Below are 27,364 nucleotides of genomic sequence, written 5' to 3'. Positions count from 1 at the left end.
CCTCTTCCCAACATCTCTGAGACTCTCTCCACTTTGGGTGAGCCAAAGTTATTTTCCATCATTGATTTATCAGCAGCTTACCACCAAGTCCCACTATCGGAAAATGTGCAGCATCTCACCGCATTCATTACTCCTGAAGGTGTGTTTAAGTATAAGAGAATGCCATTTGGTTTAGCTTCTGCTGCGTCCGTTTTTCAAAAGGTAATGGAGGAAGTGCTTAGAGGTTTAAAAAAAGTCACGGTGTTCCAAGATGACATTCTGGTGTTTGCTGACAATGAATTGGAGCATGATAACACTCTTATGGCTGTTCTAACTAGGCTCAGAGAGGCTGGCCTGACTGTTCAGAGGAGCAAATGTAAGATTGCTGTGAGGGAAGTAGATTACTTGGGCCATAAGATTTCTAGTGACGGTATTTCTCCCAAGAAGTCACTCGTGGACAGCATCAGCAATGCTCCCCAGCCTCAAAACAAGGATCAGTTACGGTCATTTATGGGGCTGGCGGAGTATTACCACAAGTTCGTTAATATTTTGCCACCATCTCCACTCCTCTGAGAGAATTGTTGAAGAAGAATGTTAAGTTTGACTGGTCAAGCGAGTGTGAGGTGGCTTTTGGGTTTGTAGCTGGGAGAAAGACAATTTTGGCGGTTGATGCAAGCATTCAAGGTCTGGGGGCAGCTTTATCTCAATATGACTCTGCCAAGGTGGAACACATCATTGCGTTTGCATCCAGACCACTGAGGGGTGCTGAAGTGAATTATTCAGTTATTGAGAGGGAAGCTCTGGCCGTGTCATGGGCTGTGGCTCATTTCAAGTTTTACTTGTGGGGTCAAACATTTATAGTCAAAACGGACCACAAACCTTTAGTCCAATTGTTAGGAAGTGTCGAGTGGGCCAAAGGTTCACCCAGGATCTCAAGGTGGATGGTTGACCTGTTGGCTTATGATTTTAGGATTGTTTATATAGCAGGTAAAGATAACGTAGTGGCGGACTGCCTGTCTAGACTACCAGTGGGGAACAAAGGTAATGAAGAAGACTACTTAGAACAAAATGTACTTATTTCTGAACTTGAATATAATGCCATAAGTAAGGAAGAGTGGGAAACTGCCAATGGTGAAGATGTTGTGTTAGAACAAGTCAAAACCTGGACCAGAACAGGGTGGCCCCAGAAATATGATGTTGAGAAAGCTTTTGAGTGCTATTATAACATTAAAGAGGAACTTAGTATATCAGAGGATGGTCTCAAGCTTAGAAAGGGTCTGAAAGTTATTTCCCCTGCTAGTATTAGATCTAGATTGGTGAACTTAGCCCATCAAGGGCATTTAGGAATAGGAGGCACAAAGAGACATATTAGAGAGTCCTTTTGGTGGCCAGTGATTGATGGAGAGGTTGAAAGGTGTGTTAAGAAGTGTAGAGATTGTGAGAAAAGTGACAAGAGCAAAATAGTAAGAGAAGCACCCATGAGACCAGTGAGTGTCCCTACTGAGCCTTGAAAGAAAGTTGCAGTAGATTTGATAGGTCCTCTGCAGGACCTGGGAGAGGACCTTAAATATTTGATTGTCATGGTAGACTACCACTCTAAGTGGATAGAGTGTAAGGCTATACAAGAAGCTACCACTTCTCAGATGATTACCTTCTTCGAAGAAGTATTTTACAGGGAGGGTTTTCCCACAGAATTGATTTCGGACAATGGCGTCCAATTCTGTTCAGATAGGATGACAGAATTTTTTAGAAAATATGGCATCAAGCATTACAGAACGGCTCTCTATCAGCCCAGCGCTAATGGATTTGTAGAGATAGCAAACAGGTTTGTAAAGGGAGGACTACAACTAGCCATGGCAGCAGGATTGAATTGGAAAATAATTTTGAGGGAGATGATATGGGGTTACTGTACTATACCTCATACTGTTACTAGGATCTCTCCCTTTATGTCTCTTAAAGGGAGACAGCCAGGCACCCAACTCTGCCCAGGTTGGTTGAATCTGGACAAGAGTGTTAATGTTGATAGGAACAAAATTGTCACACTTATTAGAGAGGCCCAAGATGAGTATAAAGTCAGATTTGATCTAGAAAAGAAGTGTAAGAGTGTTGATTGGAAGGAAGGTGATATGGTATATGTAAAGAATCCTAGACGGTCACCCAAGTGTGTTGAAAGCAAGTTCCTTGGACCCAAAAGAATTACCATGGTAAGAGGCAATGTAGTGATTCTGGAAGGAGGGGAGTGCTGGTCCATGTCCAGACTTGTGAGATGCAACAGTAATGGAGAGGCTGAGGAATGCGAGGATGAAGACAGTGATAGTGACAGGGTGTATGACCCAAGGAAGAGTGGGACTGTATCAGAACACAGTAAGGTGGTTAATAGAAACAATGCAGAACGTATTAGGAGCAAACCTCTGTGGCTGAGGGATTATTATGTTGAGTAATATTTATTTTTTGTTTGTTTTTGTAAGGGAACAGATGTGTTAAGATGTAGCTTGTTTATACTTCATATGTCTATTTGTATTGATGTTGCACTCATCTGTTTCTTATCCTGTTTCTCTGTAAATATGATGTGATAGCATTCCAGGTTGGAGTGTTATTGTATGTATGAGATTCTATAGAGTCAGTTGAGCTTTGCCTTTCAAGGTGAGGCCTGCTGCCGCGTACTTCTTAGCCTAAATAAATATACTGTTACTTCTGCATGCCTGGCACGTTCTGATTTAACAGTTCTTCTTTGTGTTTGTGAGTAGGAACCCTTCCTCGCTTTTACTTTCGCGTAGACATGTCGTCCCCACCTCAGTTCTCAACAGTTGTAAGATTTTAGCTGTCCTATTGACCTTGCAGCTACCATAAGGATTTGAGCTAGAGCCTCCTCCTTTACTGCGCTTTGGAAGGCCTGGCTCTCGACAGTTTGAGCCCAGGTGTTTCCGCTGGATTTCTAGTAAGCCATTCCCCTGTATTCTGACCTGTTATATGTAGTTGCTTAGTTTGCACAATCACCTCCTGTTCTGTCTTCCTGTATCTAGTTGGCCACATTGGATTGGCTAATGCATGTTTCGACTCTATGCTTTTCTTCCCTCCCCACTCACTATAGCACTGCACTTTCTCTGGAAAGACGTCCTCACACACCCAGTCAGAAGGATTGTGCTTTTGTGTGCACGTTCTGATTGAGAGGGTGGGAGCCTTTACCCATTAGTGACTTGTATAGGATTGCCCTTGCCCCAAGGGATCCACCTCCTCCTGTGCGCTTACCTCTATGTTTCCCTTGGTTCCAGGTGTGGTGCAAACTTTAATAATGGGATCATCCCAGACCCAGGTCCCCACTCAGAGTTCACAAATGTTCTGTTCACCATATTGTGATCAGGCAGTAGTGTCATGGCTGATACTGATGAATCCTTCCTGCTGATCCCACATTCTGGCAAACATGGTTACTAGTGAGATTGCCCTTTGAGTGCCTGCTTCCCCATGCTGAATATGAACATGTGTTCTGCGTGGTTTCTTGTTCTGTTGTAAGAATTCCATTTAACTACATTCCACGGTCCATAGCGAGGCTTATGCCACTGACATGCACTTACTGCCCAGTACAGGTCTGAGCACGGAGCGGGTGCTGGAGGCCCAATTACATGCAGCATCACCTGCTAATGTCAGAGATTAGGTCTGATGAACTTGCCCTGAGGCTATTTTCCTTATGGTTTCTAACCAAGGGACTGTTGGTGATACCTGGACACCCTTCCAAAGTCATGTTTACATGTCCCATAATTCACTTTTATACATTGGGAATCACTCAACCATTAATCACACAGTTGAAAACATCAAATATTTGTTGTTGTAATTGCTTGAAAACAACATAAAGACAATCACATAATAAAGCACCTCTAAACATGTTTTAGAAAGAACTGTAAATCTACATTAACATTGTGACTTTTCCAACGCTTTATTATTACTCTTTCATTTACAGTATGAAACCGGGATACCAGATTTCAACACAACTTTTTCCAGAGATCCTTTAAACCTGAAGTTGAAATCCAAGGCTCTGCACACAGGTAAATCCATGTTTGCTGAACACAGTTCAACGAGTCAATAGATTAGCAGAGTATACATGTAAAGACAAACGGTGTGGATGCCAACATGTTCCTGGTGTGAAGAGAATAATATATATCTGTCATTCACTTCTTTACAAGTTTGCTTTGTGGAACATCTCGTTCTGCCTATTTCTTTCCAGTATTAGAGACAACATGAGCAAAACAGTAACCAAGGGGATAAATCAGCTGTTTATTTTAACAGTGAACAAAGCCAATACGGCATTTAATCTCATAAGCAAGTAATACCTGTTAGTTTAAGCCTTTAAAGTTGTCCCTTGTAATATACCTGGAATACACACATGTAGAGTTTACTCATCGAATATGACGCTTGCAAATTTGTAGACAAAATTATATTACTTTTTTTTTTACCTGCCAACAGGATGAAGTCAACTAGGTTCATAACCTCTTGGGAATATTGTTAAACCTCTCTCCACTATCATAGAACGCTGTTTATTTCAAATACTGTAAATTGCTTCTTTTGAGGCAACAGCAAGGAAATACATGCACCAGGCTCGTTTTAAGTCATGCCAAGCTCAGTAGGGTACTTATTGCACTGGGCACCAAAAGCCTCCTCATGATTTGGACCTCTAGCCTACATACCAGGAAAAGTAATTCCATCCCCTGATGAGTGGACAATTCTTCAGACTGCTTGGGCCTGATACCAATATGACTCTGATTGAGAAAGGTGATCTGTGTTGTACCTGCTGACCGCTAAGGAGTGGGCAGCTGTGGCCACCAGGGGTATGGACGCATTGCCTAAGTTTTAGCGAGACCCATATTAAACATCAAGCAAACTATGCAGTGTGGAAGTGCACTTGGAGCAGGACACATTATTCTGCTGAGAATTGCATTGCTTGGGATCAGCTCCTACATGGACCTTTGTGCAAGTGGCTCACACTCCTTTAAAATACCCTCCCGGGGGCGGAGTCCTGCAGAGTACGAGAGTTGGACGGCTGCACGTGGCATGACGAGCAACACAATCAGCTTGAACGTGTGAGGACCGTGATCCTTTTAAAAATGTACTGCTCCAGTGTATGAGACGTCTTCTTTCCAGATTCACCCTGGTAAAGTGTCAGTTTACAGCTGGAATGCAGTTGTATTCGGGAGAAGGTGAAGGAATACGCTGTTTTCCTGACGTGTAATCATGGTGAATAAAGCCACCATCACTTCTATTGGAAATCCCTGATGGAATTACAAGCTATAAACTGTATTTCGGAGTGTCTGAAGCTCTGATTGAATTAAGTGTTGTGTCTCCCAGTTTGCTCATTTAAAGGCTAGTTGCTTTTCAGGTAGAGTTCCTTCTCTTATAATTGTGTGAAGTGAGTGCTACATAAAGAAACTCTGAAATTACAGCAGAAAAGCTCAAATCGTATCTAGGAACCGTGGTCTGTGAGTCTTCAAGATGAAGCATAGAGAAAACACTACAATCTACGAAGCAAGGATATATATAACTCCTTTGCACAACAAGTTAACAAAAGTATTGGAGGAAGCATATCAGGGGGCCCCGCCTTCAGGGCACTCACAAATCACAGCGTTCTTCCCACCAGTAAACATAAAAACATATGGCCAAGTGGTGCAGGATGGACCGAGTCCTGAAATGTGAGAGGTGGTCAGTGCGCCTACATCGCACCGCGAATTGCAACTGTCTGCAGTTGATGGGGGCTCTGTGTGGTAGCAGTGCCCCACCCCCATGTTCTACTCAATCTGTGATTGATACTGCAAACAGTTCCCTTTTGAAAGGCATGTATCAGCCTTGAGGAAAGATAATGGATTTGGACATACCATCAGCTAACTTAAGTGCTTCTCCCTGCTATTTGCACAGTGCCATTCTATGTATGTTTCCCAGGAGAGCTCCTTCTGGCAGGCTCTCCTGCTGGAGATAGGTGTTACCAGACCTCACAAAGAATCAAAGGAGAGAGCCAGTCATTTTGTTCTCAGCCCTGTAAAAATACAGGGCCAGAATGTCTGACCAGAATACACATAACCTTTCCACTGCTGAGCTACAATCACAGTACTAACACATGTATGATATCAATTTCATGTGACATTAATATGTATGAAAGATACTGGGCACCATACGGTATATTCAGGTATGGATTTTATGTAAAGTTTACAACTGCCAACAGGATAATAACTCTCATAGTTATGTGGTTTGGGAACAGAGGTGTGTATCTTAAATGCAACACCAGTGCTGAAGTAACTTGTCTTTCACTGTAGCTGATAATATGACACGTGTGACCCCTAAACCTGTTCTTTGAAACGGGAGAGGAGGTGTTGTATATTAGGATACTGAATCAGCAAGTCACAGGTGTACTTTATGCTTTTAGCATTGAGTTTATGAAAGGGGATCTGGTTGGTAGATCACAATTTCTGAAATAGAATTACCTGCATCATTTTATTAATTAATACACATTAAAAAATTAAAAAATGCCATGGCATCCATACTCTTGCCAGATGTGAATCCTTCAGAGAAATATAAGAGTCTAATGTACTTTTTTTCATGGGAACAACTTTTATGGCTTTTCTCGGCAAGGCACATCTGAACCACATCGATTTACAAGGTGATTGGTGGAACATGGCCTTGGTCATTGTTAAGCGGCTTCACTTCAACACTACAGCTACGTCAATGCCTAGTCTGGGATGCTGAGGGAAACCCTTATTGATATATTTTTAGGTCCAGTTCATGTACTCTGGATGACAACCCTTATAAAACACCCCTCTCTTAGAATCCCCCTGACCCCACTGAGCCAAGAAGTAGGTCTGTTTTGCAAATTTAAAAGGTTTATTTGAGAAATATAACAATATATATCTATCACACTTTTATAATACATTAATATTCGATATCACACTTAAAATATGACAGTGATCAACAATGGATAAATTTCTACTGGTAAGCTGATTTGGTTACTTAGAAGTAGTATAGAGGATGAGGTAGCTGAAATGCTTTATGGTTTCAAGGAAATGCAAGGTGGAATAAATGCAGTACAGAAAATAAACTGATATGGTTTCACAAGAGATAATATGTTCACTTTTCCCCTGGTGGCAATTCACCCCCCCTATATGCAGTGCAAGTAAAATGGAAGTAACACACGCAGTCTTCAGGAATACAATCAAATACAATACGGAATTCAGTTCTTAGACAACAGGTATGCTTTTTAAAACACGGCAAGAGTGCTTTGTAATGTGGTGGCAAGGAAGTGAAAAATGCTAAAATTGCTTTTAATTCCCGATAGGAGGTTCAGGGTTAGTGGTGGACACTTTAAATCAGTTCAGGTCAGCCCTAACAATGGTTCAGGGATGGTTATTAGGTTGCAAACGGATTTTAGCAGTTCGGGAAAAAGCGGCTATCTTTTTACAGATGACGAAATCAGGCCAAATCGCAAATCGCGGTAAATTTTGCGAGTGCATAAATTGCGGTAAAAGTATAAGGAGTAGGAACTCGGTTCTAGGCTTGTTGGAAAGCTCGTTCCTAAGAAAAACGGTTCCAGAGATACGGACGATTTAATAAAGGTAGATTTTCGGATTTAAAGTAAAACTCAAAATGACAGGTGACAGTTTGCAGCTTTAGAATGACAGGTGACAGCTCGCAGCTTTAGAATGACAGATGACAGGATTTCTAGGAGGCTGTTCTAATTAGGTTAAAATAGTTTGGATTAGATTATTTTAACTAAGAGATTGGGTTCTGCACAGTTCTGGCGGATACTCACTCCTAATTTTGAAATGAATGGGCCTCGTCACGGATCTGGTCAACACATCCAGCGGCGGTTCTCTCTGCTCGGCGGGTCAATCAGGCACCGGTTCTGCTCACAGCGATCCGGATCTCTGGTTCTGCTCACAGCGGTCTGGGTCTGTGGTTACGGCAAAAGTTCTTGGCAAAGAATTCAAACAGCTCGCCCGGCTGTTGAATAGTTTGGTTAGGTTTGCGGAATTTTGAAGGCCTACTGAGAATACTTTTGCTTGCAGTGGGCCTTCTAGGTTCAAAGTTCTGTAGTCTATGGGTCCCTGGTTCTGGTCTCTGTCTGGATGGGATGTCGGCCGTCAAAATGCTCCTCAGAAATGGAAAATGAATGTCCCTACCTGTCCCAGCAGTCTCTTTTTATGTGTTTTGGAAGTGGGTGCGTGCGTGGCATAGCTAAGCCTGCCCCTCTCTACTTGTCATTGGCCCAATTCTCCCCTCTCCCATGATTGGGGGAAGGAAATGGATTGTCATCATGATGAGGTCTGTTTATGGGTCAGAGGATCCTCCCATGGTCAATTTGCCCACAAATCTATGTTAGATTCAAATACATATTTCCCAGATACACAATTTGTTGAAATTACATGTACACATTATATATTCCTTATGGTCCATGCTTGTCCGCCTCTGATCTTCCTGGGGGCTTGCATTCAAAAATGACAACTTATTTTCGATTTTAGTGGGTTTTGCAATATGGGATTTTCATCAAAAATTATACAAAGGTACATTTCCCTTCCACATATATCCCAGTAACTTTCCATGTCTCTAGCTTAAATACAGTGTCTACAATATTCATAATTAGCGGGGTTTTGCCCCAGAACATGGTACAAATTGGAGTTTGGACTCAAATCGTGAGGGCATTTTCCATACTAAGACTCTAAAATGTGTACCTTCCTGTCATTTGGTTACAATAAGTTATCACTGTTTCTATAAAATATATATTTGTTGCAATTCAACTCCCCAAAGTGTTTGGGTCCGCCTCCAGAAGTCTGGGTGGGTCAGTGATCACATGTCTCTCCTTGCTGGCAAAGGGCTGTTGACAGGAAACACTCAAAATTAACATACCCCATTCAACTGAAAGGGGCTATTGTCTCTCTCCTCCAGGCCGAAGGGGAAACTCCCTCCCTCTCACTCAGAAGGGCCATGTAATATCCTGCCTCCTGTAGTGAGTCTCTGGGGTGTTAAGAGTTCTCTGCCTCTTGGCCTCTGGGAACAGCAGGTGGCTAAGATTTTTTAATTAACCAACAGGCCTTTGAAGTCCAGTTGACTCACGTTCCTTTGTCAGCCAGTTCTCCTGTCAGAGTTTAGACCGCTAGCGCCGCCTTGTGGGATTTGTCGGTACTGCATCCATTTTTGGGATCTGTCTTGAATTACTGCATTTCAATAGAGTGGTCTTTTGCTTGATAGAAGAGGACCCTTGCTTAACATTGTTTTGATGGCATCCTTACAGTAGAGTGGTGATGTGGAACCCCCCACAAGAAGGTTGTATCTTTGAAGTGGTCTTGCGCCAACTGCGCAGTTCTCCTGGATTCTGGCGTGAATGTGGGCGGCAATAGCTCATCCCCACATCCACCCAGTCTATTGATTTAGTTTGTTCTGGGATAAAATAATGGGCGGCGACAGCTCATCCCCACATCTACCCAGTCTATTGATTCAACATGGGTCAAAACCCTTGACAAAGCCCCCGGCCGACTGCGCTTTGATTCGAGTCAAGGGAAAGTCGGGTGCAAAGGAGGTTTTGAGCCCTTGCACTGGTATGTCCACATTATCTTCTTCCAATTCTTTAGATGGCACAGTTCAGCATCTTTTCATCCACCCAGTTGGATCGATCGGTCCTCCTCGCCGGTCCTGATGGGAATATTGGGTGGTACCCCGGGCCCCTCGGGTCTCTGCTCCCGGTCCCCGGTCGTCCTCCTTGGCCAGTCCCCAGGTTTTCTTTCTCCTAGGACAACAAAGGAAAGCGGCAATACCTATTCATAGACATTTCTCCACCACTATTAATGGTGTGGCGAACATATACATTTTATAAATCAGAAGATATGAACATATACATTTTCTTTTTTAAATTAGGAGACAAGAACATATATATATATATATATATATATATATATATATATATATAAAAACACATATAAATGGAGGGTTGTAACACTACAAAAAACCCCACAAAATATGCCAAAAGTATTCCCAGCACTCAAGACCAAAACACCTTCTTACAAAAATACTTCGTTTTTATTCATTATAAAAACAAGCAACCAACTGTGCAAATTATGCAGTAAAGGGTAGGTATAAATCAAAACCTCCCCATGGCATACAGGTTTAAACAACACTCACCCCCCAGGGTGGAAAATCGCCACGCGTTCCGCCTGGATATACCAAGCTTCCTCAGGCTGATCAAACTCCACATCCGTGTAAACACAACCCATTTAAAACTTAAGGAAAGCAACATGCCCCCAAGTGATGGGAACGGGAGCGAAGGGAGCGAGCCGTGACAGTATACCCCCTCCCACGGCCGACTCCAGGCGACCGTCACCCGCACAAAACATCTTCCTTCCATGACAGGAGCGCTTTGTCTTCGGAAGTGGTACTGACGGAAACGATGACCCGCGGGCAAAAGCAGAGGGACTGGAATGAATAGAATGAGGCCGCAGTCTAAAAGAGCCATAGGCAGGTTTTCGGTGAGGAAGAGACTCATGGGTCGAAGAAAGGCATGAAGGACTTGCAGGACCCGAAGCAGAGTTGGAAGGTCCAGGAAGCTCAGACACTGGGAGCGAACACTCATACATCATTGAGGAGGGAGGCAGGCTGGTGCAACATGCTTTAGACAATGGTAGATGCTCTGGTAGCCTCCTTGCCGAGAGCGGACACACAGGAGGTGATAAAAAAGCAGGTTTCAGGAAATGTTCATGTTCAGAAAAAGAAGGTGGCGGCCGAGGTAGAGGTTCGGATCTTCTCCCGTCATTAATCTGGGTAAAGGCCTGTGGTTGAGGGTGACCAAGGTTCGACTGCATCTGTTCCACGCCTTGGGGGCCTGGAAGTCCAATGTGTTGTACGAGGCTGGCACTCCTGGTGTCAGTCATGTAGCCACCTTGTTGCACGTGGGATACAACCGCAGGGACGTTTGGCATACCGATGGGAGTCATAGACGCAGTACTTGGTACATCAGGCACACTCGCAGAAGGAGCAATAACAGGCACATCTTGAACTGCAGCAGTCATACCCTTCCTTTGGCTACTTGCACCCGACTGGTGCTGCAGCTGGGGGGCCGTGCCCGTCCCCTCCCTCAGGCTCATGTGGGATCCGGCAACAAGAAAGCTGTCAAGCGGCTGATCCAAACTGGCCCCCAAATGCGAACCGTCCAGCCCGCTATCCTGGTCGGCTACTTGTTCGGTGACTGGGCCATGGCGGATGGTATTCGTCTCCCTCTCGTAACACTTCAGGCAAGTCCAACGGCCTCGTATGTAAGGCCCTCCCGAGTTGTGATCACGCTTGATGTTTCTGAAGAGAGAGCTGGCAGAAGTCTCAGACTCAGATGTTGCATATTCGGGAGGCGCTGATGCTACAGTCAAGCAGTTCGGAGAATCAACTTGTGTAAAAGGCAGGCATTCTGGTGATTCCCCTGAAGCATAAGAAGGGCAGGCTGGACGTTCATCCGTAATAAATGGTTGGGATTCAGGAGGTAACTCTGAAGTAGAAGAATATGCAACATGATCAGACAGAGTAGACAGGTGCACCTCCGATATTGGCAGCGAGGCTGAGCAGGATACAGGTCTCTCATGAACTGAAGCCAAACTAGCAGTAGGCTCTGGGACTGAAGACATGCACTCAGGATGTGCTACCGGAGGCTCCATGGCTGAAGGATAATCCGCTGGATGAGTCACTGTAGCCGAAAACAGGCATGCCAGAGGAAATTCTGAGGCTGAGGGCATGCAAGCTAGAGCCGTCTCGTTAGCTGAAGACAAACTTGTCAAGGTCTTTGGCTCTGACCACGTACATGGTGAAGGCTCTTGAGTGACTGGCAGACATAGCAATTGTTCATTGATTGAAGACATGTGTGTCAACGATGACTGCAGAGCCGTGGACTGGATAATCGAAGAGTCAATGGTTGTAGGAGGACAGACTGAAGTCCCAGAAGTCGACAGACACATTTGTGGCTCAGGAATGGAAAGCACCTTTAGGGCTGTTGACTCCTTGGCACCAGTAACCAAAGACTGAGCTGTACCCATGTCGTCCCTCTCCTTAGTGGATGACACAGTGTCTCTTCTTTTGTAGAAGTCAAAATCAACCAGAGGAATCACCATAGTAAAGTCTCTGTTAATCAGGATTTCGTCAAATGTCCATTCCTCTGTCTTAGCTTCTGAAAGTGGCATATTAACAATCAACAGTTCAGGAATCGCCTGCCGGGTCTTTGTTTCAGTATACTGTGGAATGAGTCCATCAAAACAAGAATTCTGTACTGTCTTTGACTGTTCGTTGTGACAAAAATTGGCAGAAGGAGGAGCGAACACAGAGGTAGCATCGTTTTCCACATCAGCTTGAATGTCTACTTCAGTCTCAGCAGCTAGATCAAGGGCAGAACCTAAGCCTACAGTAGTGACTGATTCTGTGTATGCCACCATTGTGGATTGTGTTTGGAAATCAGAAGCATGTATGTGTTCAAGCTCAGAATAATGACAAATTGCTACACAGGAAATCTTAGGTAAAGGAGTGGCTTGTACATCTTCAGTTAACAGCAATTCCTGACAAACGGTAGAACAATTGTCAGAACCTGTGCCCTGAATAAATGCTGTGCTAGAAAAAGGACTTTCACTCCCAATAGATTTTACATATTGACAAGTATCATGACCTACAAAAATCCCCGCACTCAGGGACTGAACAGTATTCACTTCATCAACGGATAAAGTTTGAGGTGTATTCAGAAAAGACTGTAAGGTTTTATTCTCCGCTTGTAAAGTAATGTATTCTTGTTTTAACTCCTCAAGTTCAGCTCTTAGCATGCCCCGCCTTAACTGTACATCCCTATCAATAGGCACAGGGGAAGGCATGGTGGCATCAGGGCTGGATCCTTCCTTTGCCATCCGGATGTGCACTGATTGTACATTGTCATTTACTGCTTGCAGGTTTTGTGATCTATACTCTCTCTTACCGACTTGGTCTGTGTTTCCCTTAAGCAGACTATTGACATCAGACCTCTTGGCATTAGGGACTACAGTAAATACTTAGGCAGAGGAGTAAACTGTAGACTGCGGGCTGAAAACAGAAGATATGCAAGGAACCCCTCCATTCTTTATGTTTGAATCATGAAACTGTTCAATCTGAGATAAAGCACAACCGGAATCATGGGGTTCAACAACAGAGGTACTCGTGTGTAATAAATCTAGCAGTGTGTTGTTTTCCGCTGCTAAGGCTTGTGCGGACATAGAATCTGGATCAAAATTAAAGACAGAACTAGGATCAGGCAATGTACGATGGGCCATCCTGTGGGAGAAATACTTTGCACGTAAATACCCATTCGTGACAAGGAGTTCATTTAAGTCAGGATCAGTGATTTGATTGTCACAGGTAAACGTAAGGGAAGCTTTCTGTACAAACTTGTTAGTGGCCTTGCTGCCTTTCTTTCTTAAACTGGCCATATTCAAATGGGAATAACGGCTGGGCATTCTGTTAAGAAAGGAAGAAGGCAATGAATATGGCAAGGGAAATGTGCAGAGAATCGCACAGTGAACAACTTTGAATCTAACAACGTGCATACAATACCCAAGACTCGTGTATACTAAAACCCAGGAGTGCAAATAGAGTGAAACAATAATACCAATATATGAAAAGGGATGTGGGGTAAGCACTTAGAACCTCCTTATGACTGAAAGGAAAGTCGGCAAACTCCTTACCCACTATGCTATTACAGATACTGACAGTGCTAAACCCACGTAGAGGGCAAGCAAGGACAGGATCTGTGAGCTGACACTCTGGATGATACTGAATAAGGAACTTAGAAACAGTACTCACGAGGACCGGAAAGACCACTTGAATATCAGTAAACCCCTCGAACCCAGTTGATCAAACAGGGACCCAGAAGGCTATAACAGCAATGGGTGGAGGATAACTAAATACATAAGACCCAAGTCAAGGGGCAAGTAGGAATTGTGATTATAGAATAGTGAGGAAAACAAAAGGCATTCACACAGGGACTAACTAGTTACAACAGCACCCCACACCTAATAATCAATGGGAAATAAATGCAGAAGTGTAATGGAAAACATGGAATGGATCCCAATAGAAAGTAAGGATCAGGAGCGGGGAAAATGATATCACAAAAGGAAACCTTTCCCACCCATCCAAGGAGAAAACGCAGGAAGCTAAATCTATAAAGCAAAAGACTAATGCATCAAGTTTTTCAGTAGCAAAGGACAGCATCAAAGAAACGGAGAACACAGGCAAATTGGGCAGCATCAAAGGGTAAAGCACAGAGAAAGGCTGCCTGCAGACAGAGGAAGACAGAAAGGGAAATCCAGAAAGCAGAAATCAATTAAGCACATAAATCCGAAATCCACGGCAGAGGAACAAGAAACAGGAAATAGGAAATAGGCACAAAAGCTAGGAACAAGGAACAAGGAACAAGGGACCAGTCACAACAGGAACACTGCAACAATGACCAGCGCTGGACTGAACCAAACTGAGGCTTTTAAAGCTGCTTAACGAGCATACCCCTCAGGTGTGCCGTCTACTGCACCTGCAGCCACAGGTGTTGCCTATCCTCCACCCAACCTTGTCCTGCAAGGGAGGAGGTGAAGCAGTGAGCCAGGCATTCTGGGAAGCATAGTCATTAGATTAAAGTAGCATGCTGGCTGCCAAAAACCTGGAATGGATCCGGAAGGGAAGTAACTTGGAAAATAAGATTTTAGCGCTCCCAATTCATCACAGCACTGTAGAATAAGGTTCGGAGGAAATGTCCAGTAGGGAATAAACCCCAAAACATGCCCCCAAGTGACGGGAACAGGAGCGAAGAGAGCGAGCCGTGACAATAAGCCAGGTTACCCCTCGCACCCAGGTCGGGCATGGCCTTATGTAAGAAAATGTTGAATTCATTGCCGGAGTTGAGGTATCCGAAGGGAGTCCGGATCCAGGTGTACTGCTGGCCCCCAAAGGTAAAAGCCAGTTTTTATTGGTCCTCCCTACTGACAGGCAGGGTCCAGTATCCATTGGTCAGGTCTATTGCAGTGAATACTTGTGACCCCTGGATCTGGGCCAGCCCTTGGTCAATGTAGGGCAGAGGCCATCGGGAAGTATGGACCCGTTTGTTGAGCTCCCTAAGGTCGGCACAGAGTCTCCACTGGACGTTTGGCTTCAATATTCCCAGCACCGGATTATTGAAGGTGCTTTGTACTGGACGGATTATTCCCCGGGACTCAAGGTTCTTAATTGTTTCAGTAAGGGACCCCATGGATGCGAGAGGCAAACGATATTGCTTCACAAACACTGGAGTCATTCCAGGGTCCGTGAGAATTGTTGTGGTGTGGATGTCGGTGCGACCACAGTCATATGAGTCTACCGCAAAGAGATCTTGGAAATCCGAGAAAACTTGTTTCAACTTTTGCTTCTGTTCCAGACTCACGCAGGCATCAGCTAGGTTGACCCTCTCTTCCACCATCTGCCTGAAGCCTGGAAAGACGTCTGGTGTGGCTATCTCAGCGGCCTCCTCCAGCTGGGTGGAGAAGTCCCTGGTCAGAGTGCTGATTTGGACTGGAGGCTTCAGGTGGGAAAGGCAGCCCTCATGGATCTGGAAAATCACCTCATCCCTCCTGAAGTCACAAGTCACATCTTCCTTACCATAAGGACAAGAAGTGTACACCAGGAAGTTCCCACCATGCCGGGTGAAAATCCTGTCTGGTGTTGTATTGTCATCACTGTCACTGTCAAAACAGTCCTTGGGGATTTGTCCTAACAGTTGATTTCCTAGATCAATGGAAAAATGTCGGTCACCAACCGCCATTCCAATAATGGTGCCTGCGGCTAGAGTAATACTCTTTAAGTCGCTGTTATCCACCTCTATTGGAATGGTGTCATGTTCTATGTTGACTAATGGTGTTGGGTTTACCCCTAACCCTTGCAGTTGGAGAGAAGCATTTAGATGTATATTAGCATCAGGGTTTTTCAACTTTTGTCCTCTTTTAACTTTCACTTCGAGGGAGAATTGTCGGGTCCTTTCTGGGATGGTGACTTCCTCTTTAATCTGAATTTCAACTGCATAAGTTAGCAATAAGTGACCTAAATGCTTTTTCTGAATCATCAAAGCCCATGGGATTATCCGCTAATCGGGACCAAGCTTTGAAGTTTATTAGGTCCAAACTAATGGCAAAGCGATTGAGAATGTCACTGCCTAAGTAAAAGGTGGCAGTGACGTCTCGCACGACCCAACAATTATGGACTATGCTCTTGTTGCCAATGGAGATTTTGAGCATACACCTGCTTGGCAGGAGATGTTTGGAATTGGGTGTTTCCAGTTCCATTTCCCATTTGTCTATCAGTTTGATTGTGGGAATGGCTAGATCTTTTGGGAGTTGGCGGAACATGGCTTCGCTGATGAAGCTCTTACCGTTGTTCACACACACTCGAGAATTTCAGAGTGTTTCCTTCCAGTGTGGAATACCACCTTAAACTGGAACTGTCACGTCTGGAATTTGGTTGTTCTGGAAGTGAAATTCTACTTGGTCAGATTTTTGTTGACACTCTGTTTTAATTTATTGGTCGGCTAGTCTGGGTCCAGAGGACCTTGTTTACACAATCTATTAGGGGTGACAACCTTCTCAGGAGGTCATTCCCTAGTAAACAAGGGGTGCCCTCTGGAGTCACTACTATGACCGGGTGTTTCACCTTGTGTCGCCCAATTTTAATGTCCAAGTCTGCAGTCCCTTCGACGGGAATTTCCTTCCCGTCAAAGTTCTGCAGTTGTCCAGGAAGAGAGGTGAGAGGAATACGGTAATTCTTCCCCCTTCCTGCATTTAGTTCATCAAAGGCCCTTTTGGACAGAAGGGTAGCTTGAGATCCAGTGTCCACCAGCGCCAAAATTGTACCCTGCCCCTGTACTTGTACCGGGGCATATTATCTTCCCTCCTTCTCCTCAAGGGTGCACAGATAATGCACATTTTTGGACAACTGGTGGGCTAATTTTCTGGTTTTGGACATGGCGAGAGAAGAGATTTGGGCAGAATTCTGTGGACAGTCTTGGGAATCTGAAAGAAAAAGTTGGCAAATGGAGATCAGAGCCATTGTGGGTTCCCCTGGTTCCGGTTCTGGGCCGCCCCTTTTTGGAGGCAGTCACCAGGATGGGTTTGAACCAGGGGATTTCGGTATTGTGGGTTCTGGGATGAGATGATGGGCGGCGGTAGCTCAGTCTCCATATCTCCCCAGTCTGGATTGGAATCCCTTGGGACCCATTTTTCCTTGGGAGGAGTTCCCCCATCTCTGAAGGAGAAGATCCTTTTCCCAGGATCCTCTTGGGATCCCTCTCCCTCAAATTGGAAGATCTGTACCTCCTCTTCAAAGTGGGTCCGTTTGGGTACTTTGTTTCTCCTACCCCCCCTCTGCTCCTTAGGAGGCAGACTTTCAGGTGTAGGAGATTTTGTTTATGGTTCCTGGGCTTCCAGGGGCTGTTTACAAGTGGGGAAGGAAGCTTCCTCCAAGGCTTTACACCCCCCTTCCCCTTGTGCCTCCTCCCTGGGAGCCGGTGGGCTATCGGGGTGCTGCTCCCGTCATTGTTCTAGAGCACCAGGTCCAGAGTTTGAGGCATTCTGTGCCGGCATTCCCATCTGGGGGTTCTGTTGAGCCATCAGCATGCGGCCCAAATCCTGTGCCATGTTCTGAACCTGGCGCTCTAACTGGGAAACCCGCTCAGGCTGAAACGGGGTCCTGTTTTCTCCCCTGGGCTGATCCCGGGAAGGGTAGCTATCCCTTCTCTGGTAATACCCCGGATTGGGAAGATTTGGGTACCCCTCCACCCTTGACCTCCCCTCTCCCGGATAAGTTTGTCTGGGCTCAGGGAATTGGGGAAAGAAGGATCGATGATTTTGGGGCTGGAAATTGGGCGATACCTGGGGAAAAAGTTCTGCCCAGGATTTGGAGAATTTCTGCCCTCCTGTGGGAAGTTGGGAGGGAAGTTCCCTGGGTTAGGTGCTTGGCTGGATCCACCCCCTTGGGCTGGAGGAGTCCACACATAACCCAGGATGTGTCGGTTTCCCTTGTAGCGGGGACTGACATAATCAGGGGAGTGAGTGACCCCATTTGTGGGACTACCTCCTTGGCTCCCTGTCTGTGACTGGCCCGAGGGCCTTCTGGGCTTGGCATTATTAGGTGCAGGTAGGTTTTTAGGGCCCCCCCATCTCCAAATCCAAAACGGGGGTGACCTTTACCTCTGCCACCTTGGCAGCAGCAGGGGTGCTGTTGGTTTTGGGGTTTTTCTGCGCATTATTTTTATTTTCGATGGGCTTCTGCACCTCATAGATCCAGGTAGCCTGTTCAATGACCCAGTCTAAAGATCTTTTCTCATGAAAATCTCTAACGAGCTGGGTCATTATGTATTTGGGCAATGCATGGAAAAAAGTATTAACAAACTCTTTGCTGTCGGTGCGCACCCTTTTTGTAGTCTGTGCAAAAGCACGCTTTAACTCCTGCACAAATTCTTGTGGGGCCTGATCCTCCCCACATTGCAAATTGTAGGCTGCCTTGCGAGCCTCTTGAGGATTTCTGTGCACAGAAAAATGTTTCAAGATGGCCGCCCTGTATGTGGACCACCTTGAATGGTTTTGATCCTCCAGCCCTGCAAAGAAACTGGAGTATTCTGGTGAGAAGGTCCATTTGACGTACTGGATGCAGCTACTGCTGTCCTTCAAATGGAAAGTCTCCATCATTTGCTCATAGAGCTCCAAGTGTTCCCAAACAGAATACTTGCCGTTCTTATGATAAGGCGTGATGACACTCCTTATTGCCTTTATTTGTTTCAATGGGTCCTTAAGCAAGGCACTTTTTGCCTTATTGGCCTTTTTGGTTTGGGTAACCCTGGTCCATTCATCCTCTGACTCAGAAGCACTGCTCCCAGAGGTGCCTGTCTGATCTTCCAAGTTTTCCCGGATTCTGCGAGCCTGGGAATGGCTGGCAGAATGTGGGGACCTGGTCTCCTGTGTTCTGTGACGCTCAGAGGAGTCTTCAGATCCCTCCTTGCTACCAGAATTTGATGGGTATCCCCCCCAATGACCTAACTGGGCAGAGGTTTTCAGGATGCCCTTAGTGGGCCTACTCTCCTGGGGTTCCCCACTAAATTGCACTGTGCTTGGGTGCCCATACCCGGATGCCCGCCCCTCCATTCCTGGGTGGTACTGGCCTATGAGCCCCATACTTTTAGCTGGATAGTAATATGCCATCCCTGTGGCCCCGTGCTCATGTGCGCCAGGGAACATGGGGGTGGCAGAGTCCAGGGACTGGTAGAGGTGAAGGCCTCTGGCACTAGGGCTCCTGAAGTTATGCTCAGGAGTTTCTCTTTCCCAGCGAACCTCATCTCTATCCGCCCCTGCTCCCTGTTGCAATGCAAGAGCCTGCGCTTTCAGTTCCTCAGTTAAGGCCTTACTAGACTCCATCAGTCTCTCCTGCATCGCTACCTGTTGCTGGAGCATATCATTGTGCTGGCAGAGAGCCTCATTCTCTCTCTGTGCCTCCTGATTGGTACTGGAGTACTGGGCCAGTCTTTGCTGCAGGAGGGTTACCTCCTGAGCTGTATCCCTATTGGCCTGCTCCTTTCTTGCCAGAGCATCTTCCACCCTCCTGGTGTGCTCTAACTAGTTCTGGTGTTCTTTTTGGAGGTCACCCAGTCCCTGGAGGGCCAGGTGATTTTCTTTCATTTTCCTTTTTAAGTGGCAGACTTCCTGGCCTAAGGTATCCCTTTCCTGACTAAGAGCCTGCATCTGTGCCGCCAGGTCGTCCCTTTGCCTTTGGAAGGCACCAGCTTTCTGGCGCTCCTGGTCAAACTCTGCCTGGGTATCCAGGCCTTTCAAAATCAGTTTATTGCTCTCTGCCTTCTCCCTATCTAGGTGGCTTTGCAGGGTGATTACCTGCTCAGCACATGCCCTATTGAAGTCTAACTGTTGCTCCAACTTTTTCTGGCTCTGCAGTAGGGAGTCCAAACCTTCTTGGTACTCCTTCTGCAAGGCCAGAAATCTGGTATCCAATCTGTGTTTTCCTGTTGCAGCACATCCATATCCTCCTTTATTTTAATGATGTACTGTCTGCTGTCCTTTTCTGACTCCTGGCTCCTGAGCAGCCTCTGCTCAGAAGAGTCCAGATCAGATTGGGCCTTCTCTAATGCCATCTGTTGCCTATTTGCCAGATCTTGACCTTCAGCACATTTGTCCTGCATGGCTCCCATATATAGGGACAAATATGCCGCTATCCTGGCAATCTTATTATGTTCATCTTTGGCTTTAGTGGCCATATATAGTTCACTCAGGGCCACATGTAGGGGACCCTGATCTCTCCATGTATCTGACCCTGTTTCAGTGACCTGTTGCGTGATTGCCTGCATCCAGACCGTTTGGTCCAGATGAGTCCACTCACCTCTCACAAATAGCTTATGTAAGAAGTGCTCTCTGGCTATTTTGATGTCTACCAGTGTCGTCATTCTGGAATTTGAGTTCCTTCCTGACTTACAGAAGTTTGTATTTTATTTTTGCAAAACAGACTGTTTCCTTAGAGCGTTCCTTTGAGGAGTGCTTTACAGCGTAACACAGCGTGGTGATCCGACCGGATGTATGTCTCCTGTCAGTTAGCACACTGTATTAATCTGCACAAGTGATAGATCTAACCCAGAATCTCCGGCTACGAGCCCCCACTTTGTTAAGCAGCTTCACTTCAACACTACAGCTAAGTCAATGCCTAGTCTGGGATGCTGAGGGAAACCCTTATTGATATATTTTAGGTCCAGTTCATGTACTCTGGATGACAACCCTTATATATCACCCCTCTCTTAGAATCCCCCTGATCCCACTGAGCCAAGAAGTAGGTCTGTTTTGCAAATTTAAAAGGTTTATTTGAGAAATATAACAATATATATCCATCACACTTTTATAATAAATTAATATTGGATATCGCACTTAAAATATGACAGTGATCAACAATGGATAATGTTCTACTGGTAAACTGATTTGGTTACTTAGAAGTAGTATAGAGGATGAGGTAGCTGAAATGCTTTATGGTTTCAAGGAAATGCAAGGTGGCATAAATGCAGTACAGAAAATAAACTGATATGGTTTCACAAGAGATAATATGTTCACTTTTCCCCTGGTGGCAATTCACCCCCCCCTGTATGCAGTGCAAGGAGATGGAAGTAACACACACACAGTCTTCAGGAATACAATCAAATACAATACGGAATTCAATTCCTCCCCCAGCAAGCTTACACAACAGGTATGCTTTTTAAAATACGGGCAAGAGTGCTTTGTAATGTGGTGGCAAGGAAGTGAAAAATGCTAAAATTGCTTTTAATTCCCGATAGGAGGTTCAGGGTGAGTGGTGGACACGTTAAATCAGTTCAGGTCAGCCCTAACAATGGTTCAGGGATGGTTATTAGGTTGCAAATGAATTTTAGCAGTTCAGGCAAAAGCGGCTATCTTTTTACAGATGACGAAATCAGGCCAAATCGCAAATCGCGGTAAATTTTGCGAGTGCGTAAATCGCGATTGCGGTAAAAGTATAAGGAGTAGGAAGTCGGTTCTAGGCTTGTTGGAAAGCTCGTTCCTAGGACAAACGGTTCCAGAGATACGGACAATTTAATAAAGGTAGATTTTCGGATTTAAAGTAAAACTCAAAATGACAGGTGACAGTTTGCAGCTTTAGAATGACAGATGACAGCTCGTAGCTTTAGAATGACAGATGACATGATTTCTAGGAGGCTGTTCTAATTAGGTTAAAATAGTTTGGATTAGATTATTTTAACTAAGAGATTGGGTTTTGCACAGTTCTGGCGGATTCTCACTCCTAATTTTGAAATGAATGGGCCTCGTCACGGATCTGGTCAACACGTCCAGCGGCGGTTCTCTCTGCTCGGCGGGTCAATCAGGCACCGGTTCTGCTCACAGCGATCCGGATCTCTGGTTCTGCTCACAGCGGTCTGGGTCTGGTCTGCGGTTCCGGCAAAAGTTCTTGGCAAAGAATTCAAACAGCTTGCCCGCTGTTGAATAGTTTGGTTAGGTTTGCTGGATTCTGAAGGCCTGCTGAGAATACGTTTGCTTGCAGTGGGCCTTCTAGGTTCAAAGTTCTGTAGTCTATGGGTCCCTGTTTCTGGTCTCTGTCTGGATGGGATGTCGGCCGTCAAAATGCTCCTCAGAAATGGAAAATGAATGTCCCTACCTGTCCCAGCAGTCTCTTTTCATGTGTTTTGGAAATGGGTGTGTGCGTGGCATAGCTAAGCCTGCCCCTCTCTACTTGTCATTGGCCCAATTCTCCCCTCTCCCATGATTGGGTGAAGGAAATGGATTTTCATCATGATGAGGTCTGTTTATGGGTCAGAGGATCCTCCCCTGGTCAATTTGCCCACAAATCTATGTTTGATTCAAATACATATTTCCCAGATACACAATTTGTTGAAATTACATGTGCACATTATATATTCCTTATGGTCCATGCTTGTCCGCCTCTGATCTTCCTGGGGGCTTGCATTCAAAATTGACAACTTATTTTCGATTTTAGTGGGTTTTGCAATATGGGATTTTCATCAAAAATTATACAAAGGTACATTTCCCTTCCACATATATCCCAGTAACTTTCCATGTCTCTAGCTTAAATACAGTGCCTACAATATTCATAATTAGCAGGGTTTTGCCCCAGAACATGGTACAAATTGGAGTTTGGACTCAAATCGTGAGGGCATTTTCCAAACTAAGACTCTCAAAGTTGTACATTCCTGTCATTTGGTTACAATAAGTTATCACGGTTTCTATAAAATATATATTTTTTGCAATTCAACTCCCCAAAGTGTTTGGGTCCGCCTCCAGAAGTCGGGGTGGGTCAGTGATCACATGTCTCTCCTTGCTGGCAGAGGGCTGTTGACAGGAAACACTCAAAATTAACATACCCCATTCAACTGAAAGGGGCTATTGTCTCTCTCCTCCAGGCTGAAGGGGAAACCCCCTCCCTCGCACTCAGAAGGGCCATGTGATATCCTGCCTCCTGTTATGAGTCTCTGGGGTGTTAAGAGTTCTCAGCCTCTTGGCCTCTGGGAACAGCAGGTAGCTAAGATTTTTTAATTAACCAACAGGCCTTTGAAGTCCAGTTGACTCACGTCCCTTTGTCAGCCAGTTCTCCTGTCAGAGTTTAGACCACTAGCGCCGCCCTGTGGGATTTGTCAGTACTGCATCCATTATTGGGATCTGTCTTGAATTACTGCATTTCAATAGAGTGGTCTTTTGCTTGATAGAATAGGACCCTTGCTTAACATTGTTTTGATGGCATCCTTACAGTAGAGTGGTGATTTGGAACCCCCCACAAGAAGGTTGTATCTTTGGAGTGATCTTGCGCCAACTGCGCAGTTCTCCTGGATTCTGGCGTGAATGTGGGCGGCAATAGCTCATCCCCACATCCACCCAGTCTATTGATTTAATATGTTCTGGGATAGAATAATGGGCGGCAACAGCTCATCCCCACATCTACCCAGTCTATTGATTCAACATGGGTCAAAACCCTTGACATCATGCAACACTTAACATTTATGTTTTCTTATTGGCAAATGTGAAGCTCAAAGACCAGTTCCTTGCTTAATCAGAGATATAACCTAAACATGGTAGTATCCTGAATACCATGCAAGCAAAACCACAAAAGGTTTACCTTTGATTAGTCACTTCAAAGTCGCTTTGTTCGATGTGCACTGAATATGTCTCTCTTCCAAATAGTGTGCATATCTTAAGGTACCTAAAGAATACTTCACATACATTAAACATGGTATACTTGTCCACACCTCGTTCCCAGTTATCTCATTAATGTTGTTCTGTGTCAGACGAGCCACTGGATTTGCCCATACTGAAACCCATAATAATATAGGCACATCTCACAAAACTGTGGAAATATCATCTATCCCATATTCCATATGTATCAAATATAGTGGTGCAGAGATATGAACCATTGGCAGTTTCTTGAAAAAGAGGTTCTCGGTTTTGGCATTTTCGATTGATTGATCATAACCCCATAAATCACTTGGATAGGATATAATATAACATGTTTTTGAGCTATTCATTTGAAGTGCGGATACCTATTCTTTCTTTATCCACTTCTGAGTATACTCAAATTGTCCCATTCACCTGAGTATCTCTGTTTTGAGGTGTCCAACAAAATCTTACACCAAAGTAAATAATCAATGGTTTTCACTGAAAGGTTCTCCCCAAGCTGATTATGAATATTCCTCTTTCTTTTGTTTTACTCCCAGTCGCATGAGTTAATGCTGAGTGTTACCTTCCAGCTTTGCTGATATTGTAAAATCATTGAAAGTGTTTACTAACCGTTGAAGGATGGTGAGTGTTGAAAGTGAGAGGCCCCCAAAAATACAGTTAATTCTCCTAATGAAGTCAATAAAGACACATCCCTGGAGGTAATGAGACCAAGACCAAGTGCTGGTTATATGAAAAAGGATTTATCTAAAATAGGGCAAGCAGAATCTACTCTGCTCACGCCGAGAGTGCTCCGCAGAAAACATGTTACAAATTACTTTTATACAGCTTTATCATCATCAAAAAGAGGGAAGGCCTAAGGGGCACATGAACAGTTGGGATTGGTCACTAGGGGCGAACACGTATAGGGCCATAGGGTCGAAGGGTTGTGGTTGGCTTCGGAAGCACGTGGTGTAGCGATGATGCTTCTTTGGTCAATCGGTCAGCTGGACTCATCGAATTGGTATGTGAGATCGGCAACTGTAGTGTTGTTTCTTTATTAAATAACCATTTGACATTTGCCCTTGTGGCCACACATTCCCATTCATTCACTACCATAATCTGCTTGTTCAGCGAGCTCAAAGGCCTGTGGGCTTAGACACTTCGGAAAAACGTTTTTCAAATACAGGTTAATTTATCATTGGCATAGGTCAAGATACAGCTATTAAATGTAGCGCTTGATCTGTTGAGAAGCAGGCTTAACTGTGTGTTGTTATAATACAAAATATACTGGCTAAAGAGATGAGACCTTTGGGGTCACTGTGTGGTCTGGAATTTCCATCTGGTAAACAACAAATAGGGCTCTAAATCTAAGGCCTAAATTACACATTAAAAGACTGGGTCACAAAAGGCACACACCACAATGGTCATAAGTCTTATTGTGGGGGTTAAAGACTGGTTGTTTCAACATCATTAAATCTCTGCTTATCTGCTTTGGCACTATGAAGGGTGGAGGGGAATCGAAACACCTTTGTGGTTTAGTTCTGCATTGGCCTTCAGAAACGAATTTTACAAACAAGTTTTTTACATGTGGACTATTACAATATATTCTGCTTACATTTGTTTAAAATAAGTTATATTTTCTATCTGGCTAAATGTTCTCATTATTATAACACTCATGATGAAAATATGTGCATGCTTAGGTTATGGTCCATACTACGTTAAAGAGTTCATGATTCAGGTTCTGCACTTGCGGCCTTAACACATAATGTTATGATGCAAACATACTGGTCAAGATGATTTAGCTGCTGTATTGGTTCTACACAATATCATGCATTACATCGAACTTAAAATGAGGTAGCTCTGTGCTGGCATATACAGTGTTATGTTCCGTTATGCATTTTTGTTATTGCAATCCATTTCTATTGAACAATGTCATACTACATGTTGATACACATCACACTCTTCTAACTGAATTCTAACGTTAGGACTTTTGGTTATACATATGGTATACAGTACACTAATTTGCTTGTTATTCCACTACGAACCTTGCATTATTCTGCATAAAATTAGCAGCTTACTCAGATAGCATGCAGCTCGACACTTTGGTTTTCTTCTATTAACGCACAAACAATGGAACATACTTGAGGGTCACTTGTAGTTTGATCATGTTTTAAAGATTTTGGGGTATGGCATTCTTTATGGCCAGGGTCTGTTGGGTGTGGGACAGGTTTATAGAGATGAATGACCTCTGTGCTTGCCCCTGTGCTGGGCCGTGTCAGGGTCAATGAAGTAAGACGGAAGACAGAAGATACAGTGTAAAGTTTGTTGCATTCTCGCGGCTAGTCTCTTGTGAGAACTGGACAACTGCAGAGATGGCAAGGGGGAGGAGGTGGGGGGGAGTAGCTTGATCTCTGTGCGCGCCTGGCTGGGAGAGCTGCAGGCCTGCATTTTAACTTCACAACTGTCCTGCCATTACAAAATGGGGTCTTTAGCCCACAAAATGGAATCGAGTTCAACTCTGGTTTTATGATGTCATAAGGGGGGTCACACTTCCTGGGTGTGTCCCCGCACGGGTGCGCTGGGGCTGGGGCCCTGGACCCAAAGCAGCCGCCACTGGGCCCATCCAAGAAGTATAAGAATAGAGGGGGGGTTCATGACCCTCTCCTCCCACACATTCCCCCCTTTCGTTACTTAAGTAACGAATATTGTAACTGCCCCAACCTCTTACGCTCTTCGTCCTCAGCTTCTGCTTCATCCCATGCAGGTGTTCCCTTTATTGACATCCATGCTTTGCATATCGCTCTGAGGCTTTCTCCCTTCCTAGCATATTCATCTGGGGTGCAGGTCATATAAATACAGCCTCTCTCACCCTCCAGGTCCACCCATACTTCCTTGTACCATTGTAACTCTCTAGGCTCCTTTATGGTTGTGTGATATAAATTATCCACACTGTGCCCTGTGTTATATATGGCAGTCATTCTGTATTTGGGCTCTGAACTATCTCCTGTTTGCACTTCTGCCTCGTGTTTTATTTGCACCACTCCATTTGCATGGCCCATTGTTACCAACATCAGCGCACCATTAGGAACTGCATTGGCACAGCATCTGAGTCCTAATTGGTACACACAAAAAATGAGGAGCAAAAAGACGATGAGTGGTATTAGGAATTTCACTGTCATTCCAAGCCACGGTGGTACCCAGGAAAAAAGATTATCAAACCAGGTGCTGGGATGGGCTCCTCCTTCCTCTTGCATGCATTCTACAAGGTTGTGCACCGCTGCTATGACGTGAGAAAGGGATCCATTGTTCGTGTCTGCAGAAGGTACGAAAGTGCAACATGTGCTCCTGATTTTTCAGCAAACACCTCCATCCATTGCAGTCAACAGGTCTAGCACATACCTGTTCTGCATAGTCATTAGTCGCAGTGCTCTGAGTTCCACCTTAATGACATTGAACCCTTCTTCAGTGTCATTGGCCAGTTGGATGAGTTCCCACCTTGTTATCTGAAGCCATTTTGCATTTGCTCTCGCCTGGATGCTGAGAAGGAGGGACGCGAAAAATGTCTCGACGGAGCTGAACAACCAGAATTGATCGGGGATCTTTGCCAGGAGGTCTGACGATTTGACTGAAATATAGTTTGATGATCGTTTCTGCCTCTGTATTGTGCT

At 44.8% G+C, this 27,364-nt stretch overlaps 1 protein-coding gene across 1 annotated transcript in view; it reads left to right on the top strand.

The window, feature by feature from the left end:
* Positions 1-27,364, top strand: part of C2QH7orf78 (chromosome 2q C7orf78 homolog) — a 280,749-nt gene that overhangs the window by 100,540 nt on the left and 152,845 nt on the right. The window contains exon 3 of the mRNA XM_069648621.1: positions 3,935-4,019. Within this exon, the coding sequence (XP_069504722.1) occupies positions 3,935-4,019 (85 nt within the window). The remainder of the gene's footprint in view (positions 1-3,934; positions 4,020-27,364) is intronic.

Source organism: Ambystoma mexicanum, chromosome 2q (genome assembly GCF_040938575.1).
Source record: "Ambystoma mexicanum isolate Mex_15411 chromosome 2q, UKY_AmexF1_1, whole genome shotgun sequence".
Classification (NCBI taxonomy): domain Eukaryota; kingdom Metazoa; phylum Chordata; class Amphibia; order Caudata; family Ambystomatidae; genus Ambystoma; species Ambystoma mexicanum.
This window is presented reverse-complemented; position numbering and strand designations above follow the sequence as displayed.